This window comes from Trichoplusia ni, chromosome 2 (assembly GCF_003590095.1).
Source record: "Trichoplusia ni isolate ovarian cell line Hi5 chromosome 2, tn1, whole genome shotgun sequence".
Classification (NCBI taxonomy): Eukaryota; Metazoa; Arthropoda; class Insecta; order Lepidoptera; family Noctuidae; genus Trichoplusia; species Trichoplusia ni.
The window spans coordinates 4498952-4517811 of record NC_039479.1 but is presented as its reverse complement, the minus strand read 5'-3'; the positions used below and the strand labels follow the sequence as shown (position 1 = coordinate 4517811).

At 36.8% G+C, this 18860-nt stretch overlaps 3 protein-coding genes across 3 annotated transcripts in view; 2 read left to right on the top strand and 1 right to left on the bottom strand.

The window, feature by feature from the left end:
* Positions 1–11727, top strand: part of LOC113501433 (Down syndrome cell adhesion molecule-like protein Dscam2) — a 182756-nt gene extending 171029 nt beyond the window's left edge. Inside the window, exons 23-38 of the mRNA XM_026882565.1 lie at positions 136–282; positions 617–772; positions 1083–1222; positions 2219–2375; positions 2581–2758; positions 2860–3050; positions 3343–3528; positions 3726–3862; positions 4196–4385; positions 4858–5004; positions 5471–5626; positions 6122–6279; positions 6708–6780; positions 7494–7652; positions 7950–8115; positions 8524–11727. Of these exons, the coding sequence (XP_026738366.1) occupies positions 136–282; positions 617–772; positions 1083–1222; positions 2219–2375; positions 2581–2758; positions 2860–3050; positions 3343–3528; positions 3726–3862; positions 4196–4385; positions 4858–5004; positions 5471–5626; positions 6122–6279; positions 6708–6780; positions 7494–7652; positions 7950–8115; positions 8524–8680 (2498 nt within the window). The 3' untranslated portion in view covers positions 8681–11727. The remainder of the gene's footprint in view (positions 1–135; positions 283–616; positions 773–1082; positions 1223–2218; positions 2376–2580; positions 2759–2859; positions 3051–3342; positions 3529–3725; positions 3863–4195; positions 4386–4857; positions 5005–5470; positions 5627–6121; positions 6280–6707; positions 6781–7493; positions 7653–7949; positions 8116–8523) is intronic.
* Positions 11717–16333, bottom strand: LOC113504400 (CWF19-like protein 1). The gene is made up of 11 exons (XM_026886660.1): positions 16164–16333; positions 15807–15967; positions 15622–15720; positions 15218–15441; positions 14981–15096; positions 14492–14711; positions 14005–14119; positions 13621–13772; positions 13092–13268; positions 12650–12810; positions 11717–12223 (listed from the first exon to the last, which is right to left on the bottom strand). The coding sequence occupies exons 1-11, from the start codon at positions 16181–16183 to the stop codon at positions 12064–12066; spliced, it is 1605 nt and encodes a 534-aa protein (XP_026742461.1). The 5' UTR covers positions 16184–16333; the 3' UTR covers positions 11717–12063.
* A 294-nt stretch (positions 16334–16627) lies between these two features.
* Positions 16628–18618, top strand: LOC113504393 (negative elongation factor B). Its single transcript, XM_026886648.1, has one exon. It carries the CDS (start codon positions 16794–16796, stop codon positions 18555–18557), a length of 1764 nt encoding a protein of 587 aa, XP_026742449.1. The 5' UTR covers positions 16628–16793; the 3' UTR covers positions 18558–18618.
* Positions 18619–18860: the final 242 nt, after the last annotated feature.

Sequence of the window (18860 nt, the reverse complement as noted above, 5' to 3'; positions counted from 1 at the left end):
ATCAATTCTGCCACTGCCAAAAGCTAAGCTGCAAATAGCTGTAGTTCATTTATTATTTAATATTATAATATTATTCCTCTTCGTATAGTTATTTCGTCTTCAAGGCTCTTTGTAAAACTTGGAAACATGTTTCAGTGCCAAGTCTACCACCGGGAGCCCTGCAATGCACAGCGCTAAGTTCTCAATCTGTTCGCGTGGCGTGGGAACCTCCCCCTTTGAGGGGAAGGAACGGAGTCTTACAAGGATACAGGGTCACGTTTGCACCAGTCACGGACTGGTATGGTAAGTGTTTATTTTTTTATTCTAAACTGTTTTTGTAGCTCTCTTGCAATGTTTTATCCCTAAATTAAAATAAATGGTGGTGATGGTAATTGGGTTGTTTCTTAACACTATCACTGCACTTTTTCTTAATATCATAGCATTTCCATTTTTCTACACTTTTTCTTGACCATTAATGCGACTGCATCACTGCACCGCTGCCTTATTGACATAAATTCTAATCCAAAAGTATTCATTAAATTTTTTACTGACATTTCCTCATTTTTTATGTACTTTCTAAAATCAACTTCAGCTAAGTTTTCTTTACTTCGGTATCCTGAAGTAACTTCAATTTCAGGCAGCGAAGATGCTGTAACGAAGCAAATCTCGGGTCTGCATACAACTCTGTCTGGGCTAAGACGTTACACTAACTACTCTGTGACGGTGTGCGCGTTCACTGCGGCCGGTGATGGAGTCAGAGCCGCTCCTGTCTACTGTCATACTGAGGAAGATGGTAAGGAAACGAAACCTTTTGATCGTAGTATTTTCTTAAAGTAAAGTTGTATGAGATTTTGAATGTATTAATAGGTTACTCTTTGCCCGATAGAATTCTTAATTGCTACTAAGACTATTTTACCGCCTAAACAAATGTTTTATTGTGGAAAAGTAAATAATATTATTCGATCTATTAAGTATATTGACTATTGAGTAGGTACTCTGCTTTTTTACTTTTTTAGGTGTGATCTTTTAAGGGGACATAACTTTTATTTAAATTGATCAATACGCAAGAACCTCTGTTTAATCATCACATTTTTCCAACACAGTACCTTCAGCTCCTGCTGACATCAAAGCAGTTGTATCTTCTCGCAACAAGATCTTGGTGTCATGGCTGCCACCGTCTTCGCCGAACGGAGTGCTCGTGGGGTACACTCTATACATGAGTGTCATTGAAGATGGAAGAGAGGTTTGTATCTACTTTTTAATTTTATAAAAAAGGTTATAATAATATTTTTAATTAATAATGTTATTATGTATGTATGTCTTTTAATTGGTCAGTGATAGTCGCTAGGTAATCTTGGCAGGTTTAAACAAAATTTTCTTTTTGGCCATGTGTTTGGAATTGTTACAAATATGTTATAAGGGCTTTTGTACGACTCAGATCTATAACTGAAATACCAATTGGCTTCTCACAATATACCATTTGTTAAATATCATCGTCTGCTAAAGCTTTCGTGTTATACTATCAAATCACTAAATCTCTTGTGGTTTTACAACACGCTCTACGATTCCTCCCTTTTGCTTGTGCCACATTCATTCATATTTTCATACATGCGACCCGGTTGCGAGTACAACACTCCTGATCTTTTTGAAGGATACCACCAATAAGGTTAGTGTGTCCTTCTCGGGCGGACCCTAATAGCATCCCCACGTACACTTGACTTTACTCATCCTCTGACCACACTATTGTAATATTATTTAGTCTATAGATGTTCACATATGTTTCTTGAAATAAATATTTAATCACCTCTTAAGTATCAGTGCACTTTACTTATATTCGACCCCTGCGTATTGGCCAAGGTGGCCAAGACACATGTATATATGAAATATATCTTAAATGGTGCATATACCTATTAAAACTTCTTAATGTATGTTTTAATTATCACACGCACATAATTTCTTCTAATTTTTTTCATTTTCCGTCTGATTCAGCAGTCGCATGCAAACTCTATACTTCTGCATCTTCTCTTTTATTCACATCTTCATTTATCACATTACTTTTTTTGTACACAAAATCAAACAGATACCATATCTTCGTTAATTGAAATCCTTTATAGAACTGTATGTGTACTTACATTTAAATATATTGAAGTAAAAGTAGTTGTTCTTTCGTAGGGATCCTGTTTCCTTAACTTCCTTGTCGTTCCTCTATCAGTAAAACCCTTTGGTTGATGTTCTATAGGAGGGTACCCACAAACGCATGCTGTCTCCAAGCACGTTATCCCACGAGACATCTCGGTCTCCGCCTCGAGCCACCCATCAGTTCTGGGTGTCAGCTTCCACGAGACTCGGAGAAGGTGAAGCAACCCGGGTAGTGACGGTATTACCTTCGGAATCAGGTTAGTCTATAATCCTTCATGTCACTAAGAAGTAACACCAAAATGGGATTTGGAACTCGCAAAAATTACATTAAGTATTTGAATTAACATTAGCATCATGCCATAAGAATCCACTTCATGGTAGAACCTTTGCAATTCCACCAACGAAAGATTAGGTTACTGGTGTTCATTTTCTTCTATTCAAAAAAAGCCCGTTTTCTGACAGTTCCAGCTCGGATAACGTCATTTAGCCGCAGCATCGTGACTCCCTGGAAGGAGAACATATCACTACCCTGCAATAAAGTGGGTGTCCCCACTCCAACAACCATTTGGAGTATGAATGGAGCTACTTTAGAATCGACATTAAGGAAAAATGTAACAACGGACGGGTCTCTCATCATCAGGTACTTATCTCATTCTTTATCGTTAAAAAATCACAAATGTTCACTTCAAAAGTAATCCAGCTTTTAATGTTTTTTTTTCATATTGTATTCCTTTGCCACAGCATGACGCAGTACTTAGACAGTGGCAACTACACATGCTCAGTGGAGAATGTCCACGGTCGAGACGAAGTCACATACAGCGTTGAAGTCAAGGTTCCCCCTCAACCGCCAGTTCTCGCCGTCGTAGACTCCTATGCGGATTCCCTGCATCTGCAGTGGAGCGACCAAGGCGACGGAGGCAGCCCTATCCTGGGTTCGTTTAGTTAGATATTGCAGCAAACTTTTCTAGTACAACAAAACTGTTCTTGGCACGTGTTACCAAGTTGGTTCCAAATTGCTTAAATTTTGCGGCGACTGCAATTAGAAATAGGGTTAACAGGTGTGCTTGGTAAATTATATTTATTCCTCTCTGTAGCTGATACTATTCAATGCAGTTTCAGTTTTGAATTCATTCGCTATATTTAATTTTCACCTGAACTGTGCGAGTCTTATGAGCCCAATCCTTATTTCAATAGTCATCAGTTAAAATATAATATAATTCCTAGGATATGTAATAAACTACAAACGAGAACACGGTGACTGGGAGGAGCTGCAAGTGGAAGCCGGTACTTCTGAACACGTTCTACCAAACTTATGGTGCGGCACTCGATATCAGCTGTACATAACTGCCTTCAATCGTATTGGTACTGGCCTACCGTGTGACATCGTCCACGCATACACAAAGGGAACCGGTAAGGATTCTTGTTTTTACGCATATTTTGTAGTTGGTATACTTTGTTTTTAATTCCGCAATTACCTATTTGTTTATATGAGGTGGAAATTTTTGTGTTTAATATGATGTCCACCAAGTAAATACACTACAGTACTTATATCATTTGTACAAATAGGTTACCAAAATTAATTATGGTTTGTTTGCCCGTAATTCCAGTCCCTGTAAAACCGAAGCACTCTCAAATGATAACTCTGAACACGACGACGGTGACGGTTTGGCTGGACTCGTGGGGGGACGGCGGCTGTGGCATACTGTACTTCGTTATAGAGTACCGAGAGATTAGTCAGTCACAGGTTTGTTTACGATAACTATCACAGTGTCATAGTAGGGAATTAAAAACAAACGAATGAATCCTAATGGGTTTAAAATATTTAGTAACTGAATTAAAAGTCTGAACCGAAACCGAAAAACTACTCGACCAAACTTAATGAAAATTTTGGGAAAAAATGACAACTGGATCACGTTAAAGTAAAAAAAATTCAACGGTTCATCCATTCTGGAGTTCTTAAATAACAAACATTAAAAAAAACCGACGATCTACTTTAATATTTCGGTATTCTGGCAAGACAAAACTGCTAATTTATCGTACTCTAAAAATCTGAAATTCTTACATACCTTGTCTCCAGTGGCGGCTGGTATCGAACAGCGTGCAGGCAACAGAGCGCGTGTTCAGCGTGCCGGGCCTCACCCCCGCCACGCACTACCAGCTCCGCATCACTGCGCACAATAACGCGGGCCACGCCGTCGCACTCTACAATTTTACTACTCATTCCCTCAGTGGCAGTAAGTTCACTTGTTTCTGTATCACTCTCCTTTGTTTTTGGTCTCGTTTCTTTTAGTATTTGAATATCCGTTGCTTTTTCCGTTTTGTCTGAAAACGTAATAAAGCTAAATATGGAAACGACTATTCTTGTCTTAAAAATATCTTGATACTCACTCTTTGTTAACATGCTGTTTGCCCAAATTATATAATCGAATACTCAACAGAATACGACTTTCGTTGATATTACTACGGTGACGACTACTAATGATTATGAAAAATTAAACTGGCAGGTATCATTTTTTTTTATGTGACAAGCCCACCACACATGCTCATCATTGCAACTTCAGTGGCAAGATCAACAGAGAGAACCCACAAAAAGCAACTATAGTACTTAGCTCGGTGTGTCCCAGAGAAACAATTTTCTGTCTAGGAACTCGCATCGCAATTAATCAAAAGTAGTAAATAGAAGTAGTAGGAAAGTAAGTGGTACTAAGATTGGTATGCTTACATGTGTATTGCCCGCAGTGGTGGGTGTGTCTGCGGAGGGCGAGGCGGCGGGCGCGCTGCCGGCGCGGCCCGCGCTGGGCGGCGCGCGCGTGCTGCTGCCGGCCGCGCTGGCGCTGCTCGTGCTGGGCGCGCTGCTCGCCATCGTGCTGCTCGTGCGACGCAACAGTCAGTATATCTATATACCGCAATACCATCAAACTTTACGCTTCCTTAACCATCCTCCCTAATGGGTTTCTCGACACTTCAAAATAGTCTTCACATATAAGTATGTAGGTACGTACGACGACTTGATATTCGTAGCAAATTCGACAACAGGAACAATCACAGCTTAAAATTCGTAGCAAGAAAAATTGGCATTTGTAGCAACTGAGGCATTCGTGGAAAATAAGACAGTAGTAGAAATTTTAACATTGGCGTTTCAATGATCATATGGTGAAAAATTAGAATACATTTATACAATACAAGCGACTTCTTTTAAACTTCTATATTATTATACATTTACTGAAAATTAAACCTGAGTTGCCATATATCAGTTATTAAAAAAAATGCATTAGAGCTTTATCTGAAGTAGTGGTACTTTGAAATAATTATTAGGACGACTATCTGTTCTACACAACATGATTGACTTTAGAAGCTGGTGCCACGGAGACAGTAGCAACGGAGAGCGGTGTGGGCGAGTCTCCCTCAGTGGCGCAGCTGCAGAACAAGGTGAACCGCGACCAGCAGTACCTGGCTGCGCGTGCGCAACACCCGCCGCCACAACATCACTACAAGCACGCGTCTAATGGTAATGAAAGAATGTTATTACTTATATCGTTTGTACAATAGCTATTGGTGATCGAATGACAAACTTATCGTATTAATGATGTATTGATGAATGACGTCATAGTTGAGGTAAAGACGTCAAACGTTACTCGTCAAAGAGGTTTGGGATCGACGATAACGTTGTTCAAATTGTCAGTTGTTTTTTATTATCTTAATATGACCTAAAATTAATAAAAAGATATACTAAAGTAAATCTAATGGAGATGTCCTATTAATTAATCTCTGTGGTACTAAGGCAAAATTTAACAATGTTTTTTACAGAATTCAGCATTCAGGTAATGAGATTAGAAAATCTGGCTAAATTACATACGCCATCAAAAAGCACTATCATGCGATTAGATCATCAATATAGTCAAAAATTAAGACAAACTAAACCTGCATTCTTGTAGCTAGACAGAATACTAATACACTTCTCATTTTATTTCTAATGTCTAATGGCCATTTTCCGCTTCCACAGAATACATAGAAGATATTTGTCCATACGCGACCTTCCAACTGACGAAGCCGACAGCGTACAGCGAGAGCAGTTACAGCGGCAACGTGTACAGCGGCCCTTACCACTCTGTCAGAGGGTCATTTGTGTACCATGACCTCAAACAGAACGACAAATATAAGGTCAGAACGTAAAAGAGAACGTCCAACGATTCGACTAGCCTATAAATTTCCCACTGGTGAACACAAGCTTCTACCCAACTGGGGAAGGTTTTGAGTATTGATCACCACGCTAGCTCACTGCGGGTTGGTGATTTCACATTCCAATATTTAGAATCCAGGATTCCTGTTTTACTCACAGTTTGTCAGTGGTCTTAGAATGTTAAAGTACTCATAACTGTGAAAAAGTTACATTAGTGCTGGCCTGTGTAGATCGATCATGCACCTAGTGCATAAAAATCTATGTATAGAACCGCAATTCCACCACGACTCTTTTTGGTCTCATTTAGGAGTATCAATTGAGCTAATAGGATACCTTATATTTTTGGTGACAATGCAAATGTTACCTACCCTCAAGGAATATAATTGTAAATAGAAATATCTGTGTACAGGGTAAGGAGCCAGAGTACACTAAAGTAAGAAGAAAAGGCAACAGACTTCGGGATCCACACTCGGAGAGCCAAGGTACGACTTCCATCTTTTTATCCCTCCCGTACCCCTCCAAAATGCTTCCAAGTATCTAAGAGAGTAGTTAGGTACATAGTTTTATTTTACGTAGACTGCACCTTCTATTAATTAAGTTTACTTTGTCCCATTTAAGTTTAAGGAATGGAATTCGAATTTGACATAATGATCGCCTTTTATGCAACCTTTGGGAGCGTAACTGGTGTTGTAATTTATAAAGGTAAGCATGCACACAGTATGTATTGTGACATACCTCGTATTGTTTTCGTTTTGTGTGTAGCACCCTTTCATTCATTGTCATGACCTAGTGTACGTTCCCGCTTATACATGTTCGGCGTCCAAGTCCTTAGTGTTTGTTGTACGCTCAGCTCATACATCAACCATGAGTTTTATCATGTCATGTGCTTCGTCGTGAATACGCCATGGTCAAAAATTCTAAATTACATTTTTTATTCATCAGATCTGGTCAATCGACTTCGAAAGTACGAAAAATGCCTGGGTGTTTACTTTAAATATGACTGTGACAGTGGTGTAAGCGAGATAGAGCACTATTTGGCGCTGGCTATCTCTCTTCCACAACTTCAATAAAGTTACTGATTAAAGGACTTTTTCAATTTCCGATTTTATACTTTCGTAGATCACCATCACTCGTGGCGTGTTCACGACTTACCATATTATGAGATCAACATCTGACGTGTGTGTTCATATTACAGAGTCGGACAACTTGGGGTCGACGGACTCGGAGGTGAAGAAGATACTAACGCTGCACCTGCCCATTACAGAGTACGAAGACGACGCGAGTGACGACGCGAGCGCGCCGCACTCCGACAGCGAGCCCGCCGCCAGGCTCAGGCCCACACACCCCACCGCCTGTTAGTGACTACATCGACTCATAATGAAAGAAAAACAAAAAAAGATATCGAAATTAGCTATGATAATGTGCTTTTTGTGTATATAAAGGTACATGGCAAACTTCTAAGCTAGGACAGCTAGGCTCTTTTTGGGAAGAGATTTCCTGATTCAAAGAAAATTTCCCAGAAATTAAGGAAAGACTAATAAGAATCTACAAATGGAATAGTAATTTCTAAATGTTAATGTTAATTTATAAGACCTAATTTGAATCCTAGCATCCCCTGGATAAAACTATAAACCAATCTCAAATGTTCCAGACCCAAGCGTAGAGCGCGAAGAATCCTCATCATCATCAGAGAACTCCATGGGCGGGGTGGTACGTAAAGCCTTCCCCTCCCGCAAGGGCAAGGCGGGGGCGCTCGGCAAGAGACACGTGCGCTCGTCTTCCGGCTACAGCAGCCATAACGACGAGACCACCTTCAGGTACCTGTAGACACTGTGAGCAAAGTAGATGACTTACATATTTTATTAATTTAAGTCTTATTGACAGATCCTTAAGGTCTGTTGTGTGTTGCTTGGGTCTGTGACTGTGTTGGTTTAATAATTTACTTGTAATTTTTTCATAAGTTTTAGTACAGATAAGATTAACAAATACATCTGAAAATTAAGGGCCAAATGATTATAGATTGAAGCAACATTAAGATTTTAATCGTTAAATATAACAAGATGCCAAATAGAATCCAGATTCAAACCTTGATATAGTTTATATGATTATTTCCCCGAAAATAATCCACCAGAAAAGTCAATTCAAAGACTTAAAAAAAGCACTAAAACACCTAATACACCCTTAGGCCATAAATGTATGTTATGTATGGTGCTAATAATCCGCAGCATATCAAACTACCCTTCGTTCAACGACCACATCCACCCGCCGTCGCGCTTCTCAGACGACACGGACGAACCGCACGCGCGACGCAAGCGGCCCCCCCACCCGCACCCACATCACGACGCCAAGGTCACGCGCGAAGCCTTCCAGATTAACGTATGAGACTAATGATCACCAACTGTAGGGAAATACTCTTAAGCTCTATAGACTGCACTCCAATGTGCTGGAGCAGCTGAAAGGCAGGCTGTCTGCCAGTCTAGAGCGTTATAAGGAAGGGAATGTGGAAAGAACATTGTATATGGCAGCACTGTCGGATCAAACATCTAAAAAGATAAACAAAACATTATTCATTGCTTTTGCAATAAACATACATATACAAAAGCAATAAATAATGAAAAGCAGCTACCTTTTTAGGCTTTCGTGTGGTCATAACGAATTTTAAATGCCATCGTATGGTTCACAATTCTGTGATATGCCCTTCAGTCACGCTAATCATTCTTTCCACTAATTCAACCTTTCGAAACGACACAATAAAGACTTTATTCACGCCAGCATGAGACAAAATGAAAACAAATCTACCCACATAAGTAAGCTATTGTAGTACGATAATAAAATTCTTTATTGAGGGTGCATCTGTTTTTGTTTTGTTCCAAGCATTAACTTAAATAATTCTAAGTAATGTACTTAGAATCCCTTGTCATGTATCTATTGTAAGTATTAAATATAAAATGTTAAGTTTTGCTGCTCTTTCAGAGTAAGCAAAAAGGCGTGGTCAATCTGGGTTATTTATGCACCTATATAATATCTACTTGAAATAGACATGGCATTAACATTATTCTACACTGCATTCAGTTTTGAAAATGTGAAATAATCGCTCAAAACAAACCAATGTTTTTTGTACGAACTGCCTATTTCGACTCTACTTTTCCACAAACACAACTTCCATTTTTTCTAATACGCGACTGTATTTTAATTTAAGTCTGCATTGTAATATTTTTACATAACCGTTGCCAAACTCCATATTGCTAGAGATGTAAATAAAACTGTAGATAGATAGGTATAGCCAATATAATTATTTATTCTTTAGTGCCACGTATAATAGAGGAAATCAATAATCCTTTTTTTTTGTACTCCGAAACTGAGTATTTTAAACGAAATGGCTTTAAATGCCGTTAAAGTTGTAGGTTCTAAAACCACTGGTCGTTGTGTAAATATTAATGTAATTAATGTTAGGTACACATTAATGACTATCGAATATAAAAAATAAGAAGAACAATAATTAAAGTTAAAATATATATTTTAAACTTAATGCCTTATTGACCAAAAGTCTTAAAACTAGTTACGGATGTCATTTGATATTATGTCCGATATTTAATTAAATATGAATTGTTTGATTGTTGTAAAGTTTATGAAAACAAGAATGTTTTCATCGGCAAATCTTATCATTGTCTGTAACATTAAGGTTTTGAGGTGTGTAAATGAATTTTCAATACTATTTATATCTTAAGATTATGGTAAGCATTTGTTGAAGTGCCAACAGTGGATCACCGGTTAATGTGAAATATGCAGAATATGCAAATGTACTTATTAAACAGTTTACACAGTCACCTACTCATAAACGTAAGACTAATCATTTTATTACAAAATTCAACTGAACTTCCCAATTATGCATAAAACTTACTATAGGGATGATGACTAAAGATTTATTTATTGTTTATCAGATAATAATTAAACCAAATATTGTTCCTTTTCTTATGTACCAGAAATTCAAAATGCGTTCATTAACATCGTATGACGTCATGGTCGCATGGGAGCAAGTGTGGGTACTAATTTTCAAAATTCTAAATAAGAATCTACTGTTTTTATTCTCTTAATGGCAGTAAATAAATTATGGCTCCTCACGCCTTGTCATCATGCCTATTCTTTTCGGAGACTGCTTATATGTATAAAACGTTAAATTTCAATGTTCAATCATTTTCTTCCCTATCCTGTGGTTTGAGAATTCTCGCTTCTTGTACTATTAACAATTTTTTGAAAGGTACCAATTATTGTATTATATTATACAGAGGGTTTCTTTGAATACGCACGCCTTCAGCCGTCGACGTGCGCGTTCAAAGAAATCAATATACATCAATTCTTGCATAATCGATGTAAATTAATGAAATATTAGTATTAGAGTCCACACAGATCTATTCGAACGTAAACTGAGAGATTTTTGTAACGACATTACAATCTCAACTCTATTTTTAACCGCATAAAGCACAAAGTATTTGAGAAAAATATTAACAGTCTGTACCTATTTCTCTGCAAACAAATTGGCACATTATGTCGCTAAATATAGAGTTGATTTTACAATGTTAACTTGAAATCTTGTAGTTTACGTTCGTATAGAGATGCGAAGACCGATAGTATTATACAATCCTCAGTAATCAGTAACACGTGACAATACACTTACCTATAGTTTGGTGAATACGGCAGAAAGTTACAATTTGTATGTACATTGTACACTGTATCATGTTGTAGCTATAGTTTATCGAGTGTTGGACACAAACTGCGTTTTGTATTCAAATAACATAATATTTCAAGTGAGTTGTGTGAGTTTATAATGATTTACAATTGTTTACGTTGACACTCTTTAGTAATTCCAACGAAGACTGCCCTATATTTAATTGAGATCTATTTTATATAATCTAGACACAATTACCTAATGCTAGTCAATACATTGTAGATGTTTTAGCGATGACGTAATGATTTAAACAATGTTACCGATTTAATTGTTTAACATTTTTGTTTTGCATCGAGATTTCAAATCGGATGGCAACGTCAAGATCAAACTTTAAATTAGATACAAATATTAATTGTATTGTGTTTGTCTATCGCTTTAGGAAATAATTCGGTGAACTATTTATATATGTCACAATCTTGGCACAATTTTAATCCCATAAGTATTATTTTAGAAAACTATATCTTTATTTAATCACATTTTATCTCAATCAAAAATCATTATCAAAACTACTTTAAAATCATTCTGAATTCTAGTCAATGTACCATATCATTTTTAAACATTTTGTTAATATAAATAAATACACAAGTATTATAATTGTAAGGGTTAGTTAATCTTGTTGTTACAGATATGTTTTTATAATGCAAACAAATGAGTTATTAGGACAGTATGATGTGAACGAAAATAAAAATTCATTTACTTGAAATGTCTTGTTTATTTAACTTATGCTTAAAATTATTTGTCACCGTTTATTTACAGACAAACCTTATGTTAAGTCAAACTGACTCTAAGAAAAAAAAATTAAAATTGACGTGAGTTTTGTGCTTTGCATTTATTTTAAATGTAGGAAATGAATTTTTCATATGCAATACACATCAGTAATTACGTATTAACAAACATTTTGGTACTCTCTGACAACAGAAAACCTACATCGGCACAAAACTCATAAAACCCCCCTTGCCATAAAGGCATAAGGTTGATTTTTAATTGCAATTACTACTTACAACGATCACTAAACAAATATAACTTACATTATTTACAATCAGTCGCTATCACTGTCGGCGTCCGCTGCGAAGTCGTAGGGGCGGAACTTTTCTCTAAAGTTCTTAACGTACTGCTCTTCTTCTTCCCGAGATAACTGGCATTGTCGCCAGTCGGCCTTATCCTCGCAGTTAAGTATCGGTGGACTGGATAACACATCCCTTAAAGAAACAAAGAGTTATAGAAACAGCCTCGACAGCAGCCAGCACAGATTCGACGACAATGCCGGCCAATATGTACCAGGCTTTATAACATGGTTCGTTCTTTTAATTTTCTTGAATTTAGTACTAAAGGTGATGGTTCAATCCCAACAGAGGCAAGTAATTAATCTAAGGCACCACTGACAAACGGGGAAGGAAAAAATCGTGACGAAACAATCCAGGTTTCCTCATATCAACATCAAGTATTGGCATCTGAAATCGCTAACAAAACCTTACCTATACGGGGAGAGGCCTGGGCCCAGCAATTAGACGTATACAGCGTGGTGCTACAATGGTAACCCTAACGATGTCACCATTGTAGCGCCTGTATGGGCTGGTATTATAACAGTACTAGAGGTCATATTTTATGATAAATTTGATATTCACCTTCCAAAATGTAATGGGAAGTGTTGCTTAGTCCTAGCATATATCTGTTCACCAGAGGGCAGCTCTGCGTGGAAGTATGGCGCGCCCGGCAGCGACACCTGGCGGATGTCCGTGTAGGGAGGGAGCACTTCTATCTGGATGCTGTTGATACCAGCTTCATCCTAAACGAGGGAAAGATTCTTATTGACACAGTATAAGATTAAGCTCGCACATTAAATATACGAAACGTATTAACTGCGTTTTGCAAACGTTACAATTAGCTAAGTCACTATTTGTCACTACATACCATTAATTATTAGATATTTGATTATTAGATTATTAGAACTATGTCATACTTAAAAGTATGTGCTCCAAAGACTATAACGTGGGCTGAGAGAACTTAACGAATAACTGCTTCCTTGCTTATTGATACTGAGATGATGCTACCGACACGATAACTTACTTGAAAGATCTCGAGTATCTGCGAGTCGCAAGCGCGGGGTACAGGCACGCACTGTATCTGCATGTGCGACGTGCGGAAGTTTCTCTCGAAGAACACCACTAACATCTTCATTGAGCCATAAAACCTCTTTAGTGCTTCCTTGAATTTATTTATTTCGTTTAGTACTTCTTCTGGGACCTATAAACATGGGTAAGGTAGGTTTATTTCGACTGCTGTTATTAGATAACACTAATTAATTAATGTCAGGAAAAGTTAGCATTTATGAGGAAAAATTATTTACTTCTTTAAAAAAAAAAGACTTCCGCTATAAGGAATTCAATCATTGTATCGCGGGGGTTTCACTGATATTCAAGACACATGCACAAAAACGTCGCCCTTAGTGGGTTTGGCATGGTGTCCTCAACCACTTGGCTATATCATCTGATCATCTAAAGTGTTAAGATGAGTTTGTATTTCAATGAAAGCTTGACTGATGCTAAGAAATACATCAACGAATGGTATAGGTATATATTATTTTAATAAAACTTACTCTAGTAGTAGACTGGTGATGTGCAATGGGTAGGATAAGCACGTGGTACGGAGTCAGCGGTCCTTTAGCTAGCGCGAGGTAGCAGTGCGAGCCCACACTTATTACTAAATGTTTCTCCACAGTTGGGGACGACAGGCAGAACCAACAGGAATCTGGAAAACGTGAGGAATTTGAACTTTTAGAATAATAATTATTGAATTAGAAAGTTATTATTATTGGTATATCTAGGAATATGAGTATTTCAAGCAGTACACGGATCAAGTTTTAAATATGCAGTACCTTTTGTTAACAGAAGTTACCCTTTTGGCAGCTAGTTACTTTTCTAGAATGATTTTTCAATTAGGGTTACATTTGAAGACCAACAATAATCTTTTTAATATTTACCTGCATCAAATTCTCTCTTCTTTCTCTCGGAATCCTCTCCGCCTTGCCTTTTCCTTTTCCCTCTGTCATCATCTTGTGCATCCATATTAAAGAAGAATTGTCCATTGTCTGTGATCTACACGAAATCAAGTTCTAAGTATTATTCTATGCTTTCGTTATTAAAAGCTAATAAAATAAAAATAACAAACCGTCTGGAAAATGTACCAATAAAAATTCAATCTTCTATTTTTCTTTTCTTTTTCATGAAACGACTCCCGAATTAAGGAATTTAATCTTAGTGTCGTGGGGGGTTCACAAACTTTCATGTCACATGCATAAAGACACCCAAATTAATGGATAACATTGTGTGGACATCTGCCTTTTTGTGAATACATGCCTACTGCTTCATACTGAGCTTGTAATAATTGATTTCCAGAACTTTTACTCTGTATTCTATCAAGACGTACTATCAATGGTACTTATATAGAACTAATAAACCTCAACACACCTTAACAACCTTCCCAGGCTGATGTTGTTTCAGCAGTTCGGGGTCATATGGACAAGCTGTCTCATCAGTAGTGCCCTGCAATAGGTCTGTAACACGCATCTTACTGATTGGCTGTAAAGAACATGCGTATACCCATTTCTCCTTAACTTTGTTCCCTACAGGGGCTAACGCTATGAACCTGGTTGCCCCTTCTCTGTAGTCTTGGTGTGTACTTAGGTTTCTGAAAAGAGATAAATGTTATGTATGTAGTCATTGTGCTAGATAAAACTACAATATAATGTACACTAAAATAAACTATTTAAATTTAGTTAATAAGGCTCTGCCTATCCTCATAAATGGTATATTCATTAAATTTCTGAATTGTTCTAAATAATCCCACTATATCAGAATAATTTTTTTTTTTTTATTACTGCTTTTTGCAATTGATGTTACCATCTATTGAAATACTATTGTTATCTTGTTTTAAAGGTTAAAGAAAAGGATATATACCTGTAAGGTTGTCTCTCAAAATGTGTGTCAGGAGATGGAACAAAATGATACCTAGGTTTAATTTGAATAGCAAGCCAAGCTAATAAGTTTGATAGATTTTCTTGTGGAACATCAATCTGTAAAAAATTGGTTACTAGTGAAAATATAGTGCATAATGATAGAAAGATAAAAAACTTTAAAGATAATTTCTTAAGAATTAAGTTTTAAAACATAAAACAATAAATCTAAACCCTCTACCTTTGTACATTCATCCTGTTGTATTCCGGCAGGCCATAGGGTTGTTATTAATATATCCACCCCTCTGTATTCACTCTGACCTCTAAAACAAGCATCTCTCACTGCACTGCAATCACTCGGCTCAAATGTGCACATAGGAACCTCCTTGCCAAGTTCCCTCCTTGATAGACCAGTTAAATAAGCTATTTTTAAGTCTGAACTGGTTGTAAATATACCTCTTTTACCTGAAAAAAATATAAAGTTTTTAAATTTAGAATGCAAAACAATTTGTTTTTATTAAAGAGTGTATTGTTTTTTGAACTTTTTGAGTTGCTAAGATATTATACAGAGTGGTAAAAAGACAGAAGCCAGAGAAAATAAGTTCAGTATTAGAATTAATAATTGTGTTGTCTGTTTTGACATACCCATGTAAATGACATTTGGCACAATCTCAGAGCCCTCTTCACAGTACAGTGACACATGTTCAGGTTTAGAAGGGCCAAACACGTAAGTTGTTACTGGAACTGAAACACAAATCTCATATTAATTGGTCATGTACCTCATAAAGTATTTACAATTATTATTGAAAATTTGCATTTCTGGAACATACCTTTTCTTGTACCCATTTTATAGGCATCGAGCTGTGAATTATCATCTCCGAAAAAGTTGCCTACACACAGTAGGACGTCGAAAGCCCCACATTTCTTAACGATGGTGTCAACGCGGGAAAACAAGGCATTGAAATTTCCATTTACATCCCCGCATATTAGGCTGAAAAAAGTAAGTTTATAGAAATTAAATTAGATAATAAGCGGCTGGTTTTACATATAAAGGTGTTCGTTTCTAAACTCATGCACTAGCTGCCTGTTACTTTAAAATTTCGAACATTTTTAATATAAATAAACGATTTTAAGGGTTATATTTTCAAAGTGACTAGTGCATTAAAAAGCGGTATTTATTTACTTACGTTTTTTGTTTATCATCCATTGTGGATATATTTAAATCTGTAATGTTTTTCTATCTTAATAATTTGTTAGAATTTGTTTCTAAACCCAAAATAAGTTGATACTAAAATGTCAACAGATGAACCTGATGAACAGACGTTTGGCGAAGTATGTTTGATTGTTCTTAGAATGTTGACATGTCGAAAATTAAATAACGTGCGGTCGACCAGCACAGGCGAAACTTACGTTTATTTTGCAAATAAATTCATCCGATTCGAAGGAACTCGCAAAAAATTTGCAAAATTCACGTAAACGTTTCGAGACAATTGTTTTCGAAGTTCATATACTATTATACTATTTATTATGTTCTAACATATTATTTTATTAAGTTGATATTACCTATAAGTATAAGAGTATACTTATTAGTATAAGAGTAATATATTTTCCATTAAAAAAAATACCGGTATCTCAAAAGATTTGTATCCCGCATATAAAATGTGCCATAAAAATATGTCAAATTTAAAAACTTAGTACCGTCACACTGAGAGTCTGAGACAGATTATATATCCCGCTTTATTGTGTGTTTATACAATACGTGTGTTGTTAAATCCTTTAGTTTATATGTTTTAGTGAAAAAGATTTTTATTCAAGACATGGCTTCCTCAAGCAAATTGCCCGGGACGGGCTTAGAAGATGTAGGAGTTCCGGGACAATCATATCTTCGAGATGCTCTAACAAGTTGTACTGATCCATTGAAGGCAATTGAAGAATTTCAATTAGAAAATGGTATTTTGTTACCTTCGTTGAGGCCTATGTTACCCCTACTAGACCTTCATGGGGTACGCCGGCTTGATTTTCATACATCTGTGTTAGAAGAACTTCGAGACAAACTTATTGCACACATCAATGAACTAGGTCCGAAAGATGGTAAAGAACACGACAAAAAACTGAAAGAACTGCTATCTAAAAGCTTCCCTGTCGTCCGAGTCAAGGCCCTCAGGCCGGTTATTATGAGTATACTTAAAAACACACCACACATAGACGACAAATACCTAAGAGTTTTAGTGAAAGATCGTGAGTTGTACAATGACACTGATACTGAGGTCAAGCGACAGATCTGGCAAGATAACCAGTCACTGTTCGGTGATGAAGTGTCACCATTACTCAGTCAGTACATCAGAGAAAAAGAACATGTTTTATTTGACCATGAAAATTTGACAAACTTATTCTTTTCTCCGTCACCTAAGGTGAGGAGACAAGGTACCGTTGTTCAGAAGCTTGCTCACATGATTGGCAACAGCATCAAATTATATGATATGGTGTTACAATTTCTTCGCACATTGTTTTTGAGGACTAGAAATGTACATTACTGTACTCTGCGAGCGGAGCTGTTGATGGCTTTACATGACTTGGAAATACAGGACATAATCTCAATTGACCCTTGTCATAAGTTCACTTGGTGCCTGGATGCATGTATTAGGGAGAGAAATGTAGACATTAAGAGGTCAAGAGAGCTACAAGGGTTTTTGGACAGTATTAAAAGAGGACAGGAACAGGTTTTAGGAGATCTATCTATGACACTATGTGACCCATATGCCATAAACTTCTTAGCAACTTCAGCTATAAAGATATTACAACATTTAATAAACACAGAAGGTCTTCCAAGAGATAACACCATTTTAATACTTTTGCTTAGAATGTTAGCTCTAGGCTTGAGTGCCTGGATTATGATTGATTCTCAAGAGTTCAAGGAGCCGAAACTTGATAGCCAAGTTGTCACCAAATATTTGCCAGCACTGATGTCCTTGATGGTTGATGACCAAGTCAGAGCTCTACACAACAAACTGCCCCCAGATGAAAGAGAATCTGCTATTACTACCATAGAGCATTCCGGACCACCTCCAGATGCATGTGAAGCTTATATGAGAGAAAGTTCTGTCTGTGGTGTGTTAGCAATGTACTACACACTACATGCAGCCAAGTTAAGAGATAGAGGAGCTCTATTAAGAATTTTGAGTATTCTAGGCAGTTGTAAAGATGGTAGGGCTTATGAAGATCCATTCCTACATGCTTTGGTAGCCCTACTGGTTCAATTACCTGATGAATTCCAAGGGGAAGACTTCAGCACTGTCCTGTTTGACGAGTTCTTTTTCGCTGGCTTATCTAAAGATAATGTAACAAGACATTTACTTAAATTCTTGTGGTACATACATCCTAAGTTGCCTGAGACGAGAGTACAAACTCTGATGAAAGCTCTCCAGCCTGGCACACAACATAATGAATCTGTTCATAAGTTGTATGAGACCTTACAACAAAAGATGACTACACAAGCTGAGCCAGTACCAAGTACAAGTGAAATGGAATATTTGGATTCTCCGCTTATGAGTGTTCCTACACCAGCGCCTTATCATATTTAGTTAAAGATTATGTAATATTCTTTATTCATAATAAATCGGTTTACTTATAATTAGGACTAAATTAGTCTTTTTATTGACTTAAGATATTTCATCATCTTCCTTTGCTTATAAATTGAAGATTTGAGAGTTATTTATTTGCATACTCCAAAGGATCACTTGAGTGGGAACAGTTGCTCCAGTGAACGAATTTAGTCAAGTTCGATAATTCAATGAAAGTACAAAAATCACTGTAAAATATTTATTAGTAGCAACTTACAGTAAGCTTCAAATTAATTCATAAAAAAAATGTTAAAACAAATTCTT

What these genes read in the sequence shown, in the direction of transcription:
- LOC113504400 (XM_026886660.1), bottom strand. Translation starts at nt 16,183, where the DNA reads ATGGATGATAAACAAAAAAC. An exon ending in TAAAATGGGTACAAGAAAAG is followed by an intron (nt 15,721 to 15,806) that starts GTATGTTCCAGA and finishes TTTGTGTTTCAG; the next exon opens with TTCCAGTAACAACTTACGTG. An exon ending in GAAGAGAGAATTTGATGCAG is followed by an intron (nt 13,773 to 14,004) that starts GTAAATATTAAA and finishes CACGTTTTCCAG; the next exon opens with ATTCCTGTTGGTTCTGCCTG.
- LOC113504393 (XM_026886648.1), top strand. Translation starts at nt 16,794, where the DNA reads ATGGCTTCCTCAAGCAAATTGCCCGGGACGGGCTTAGAAGATGTAGGA.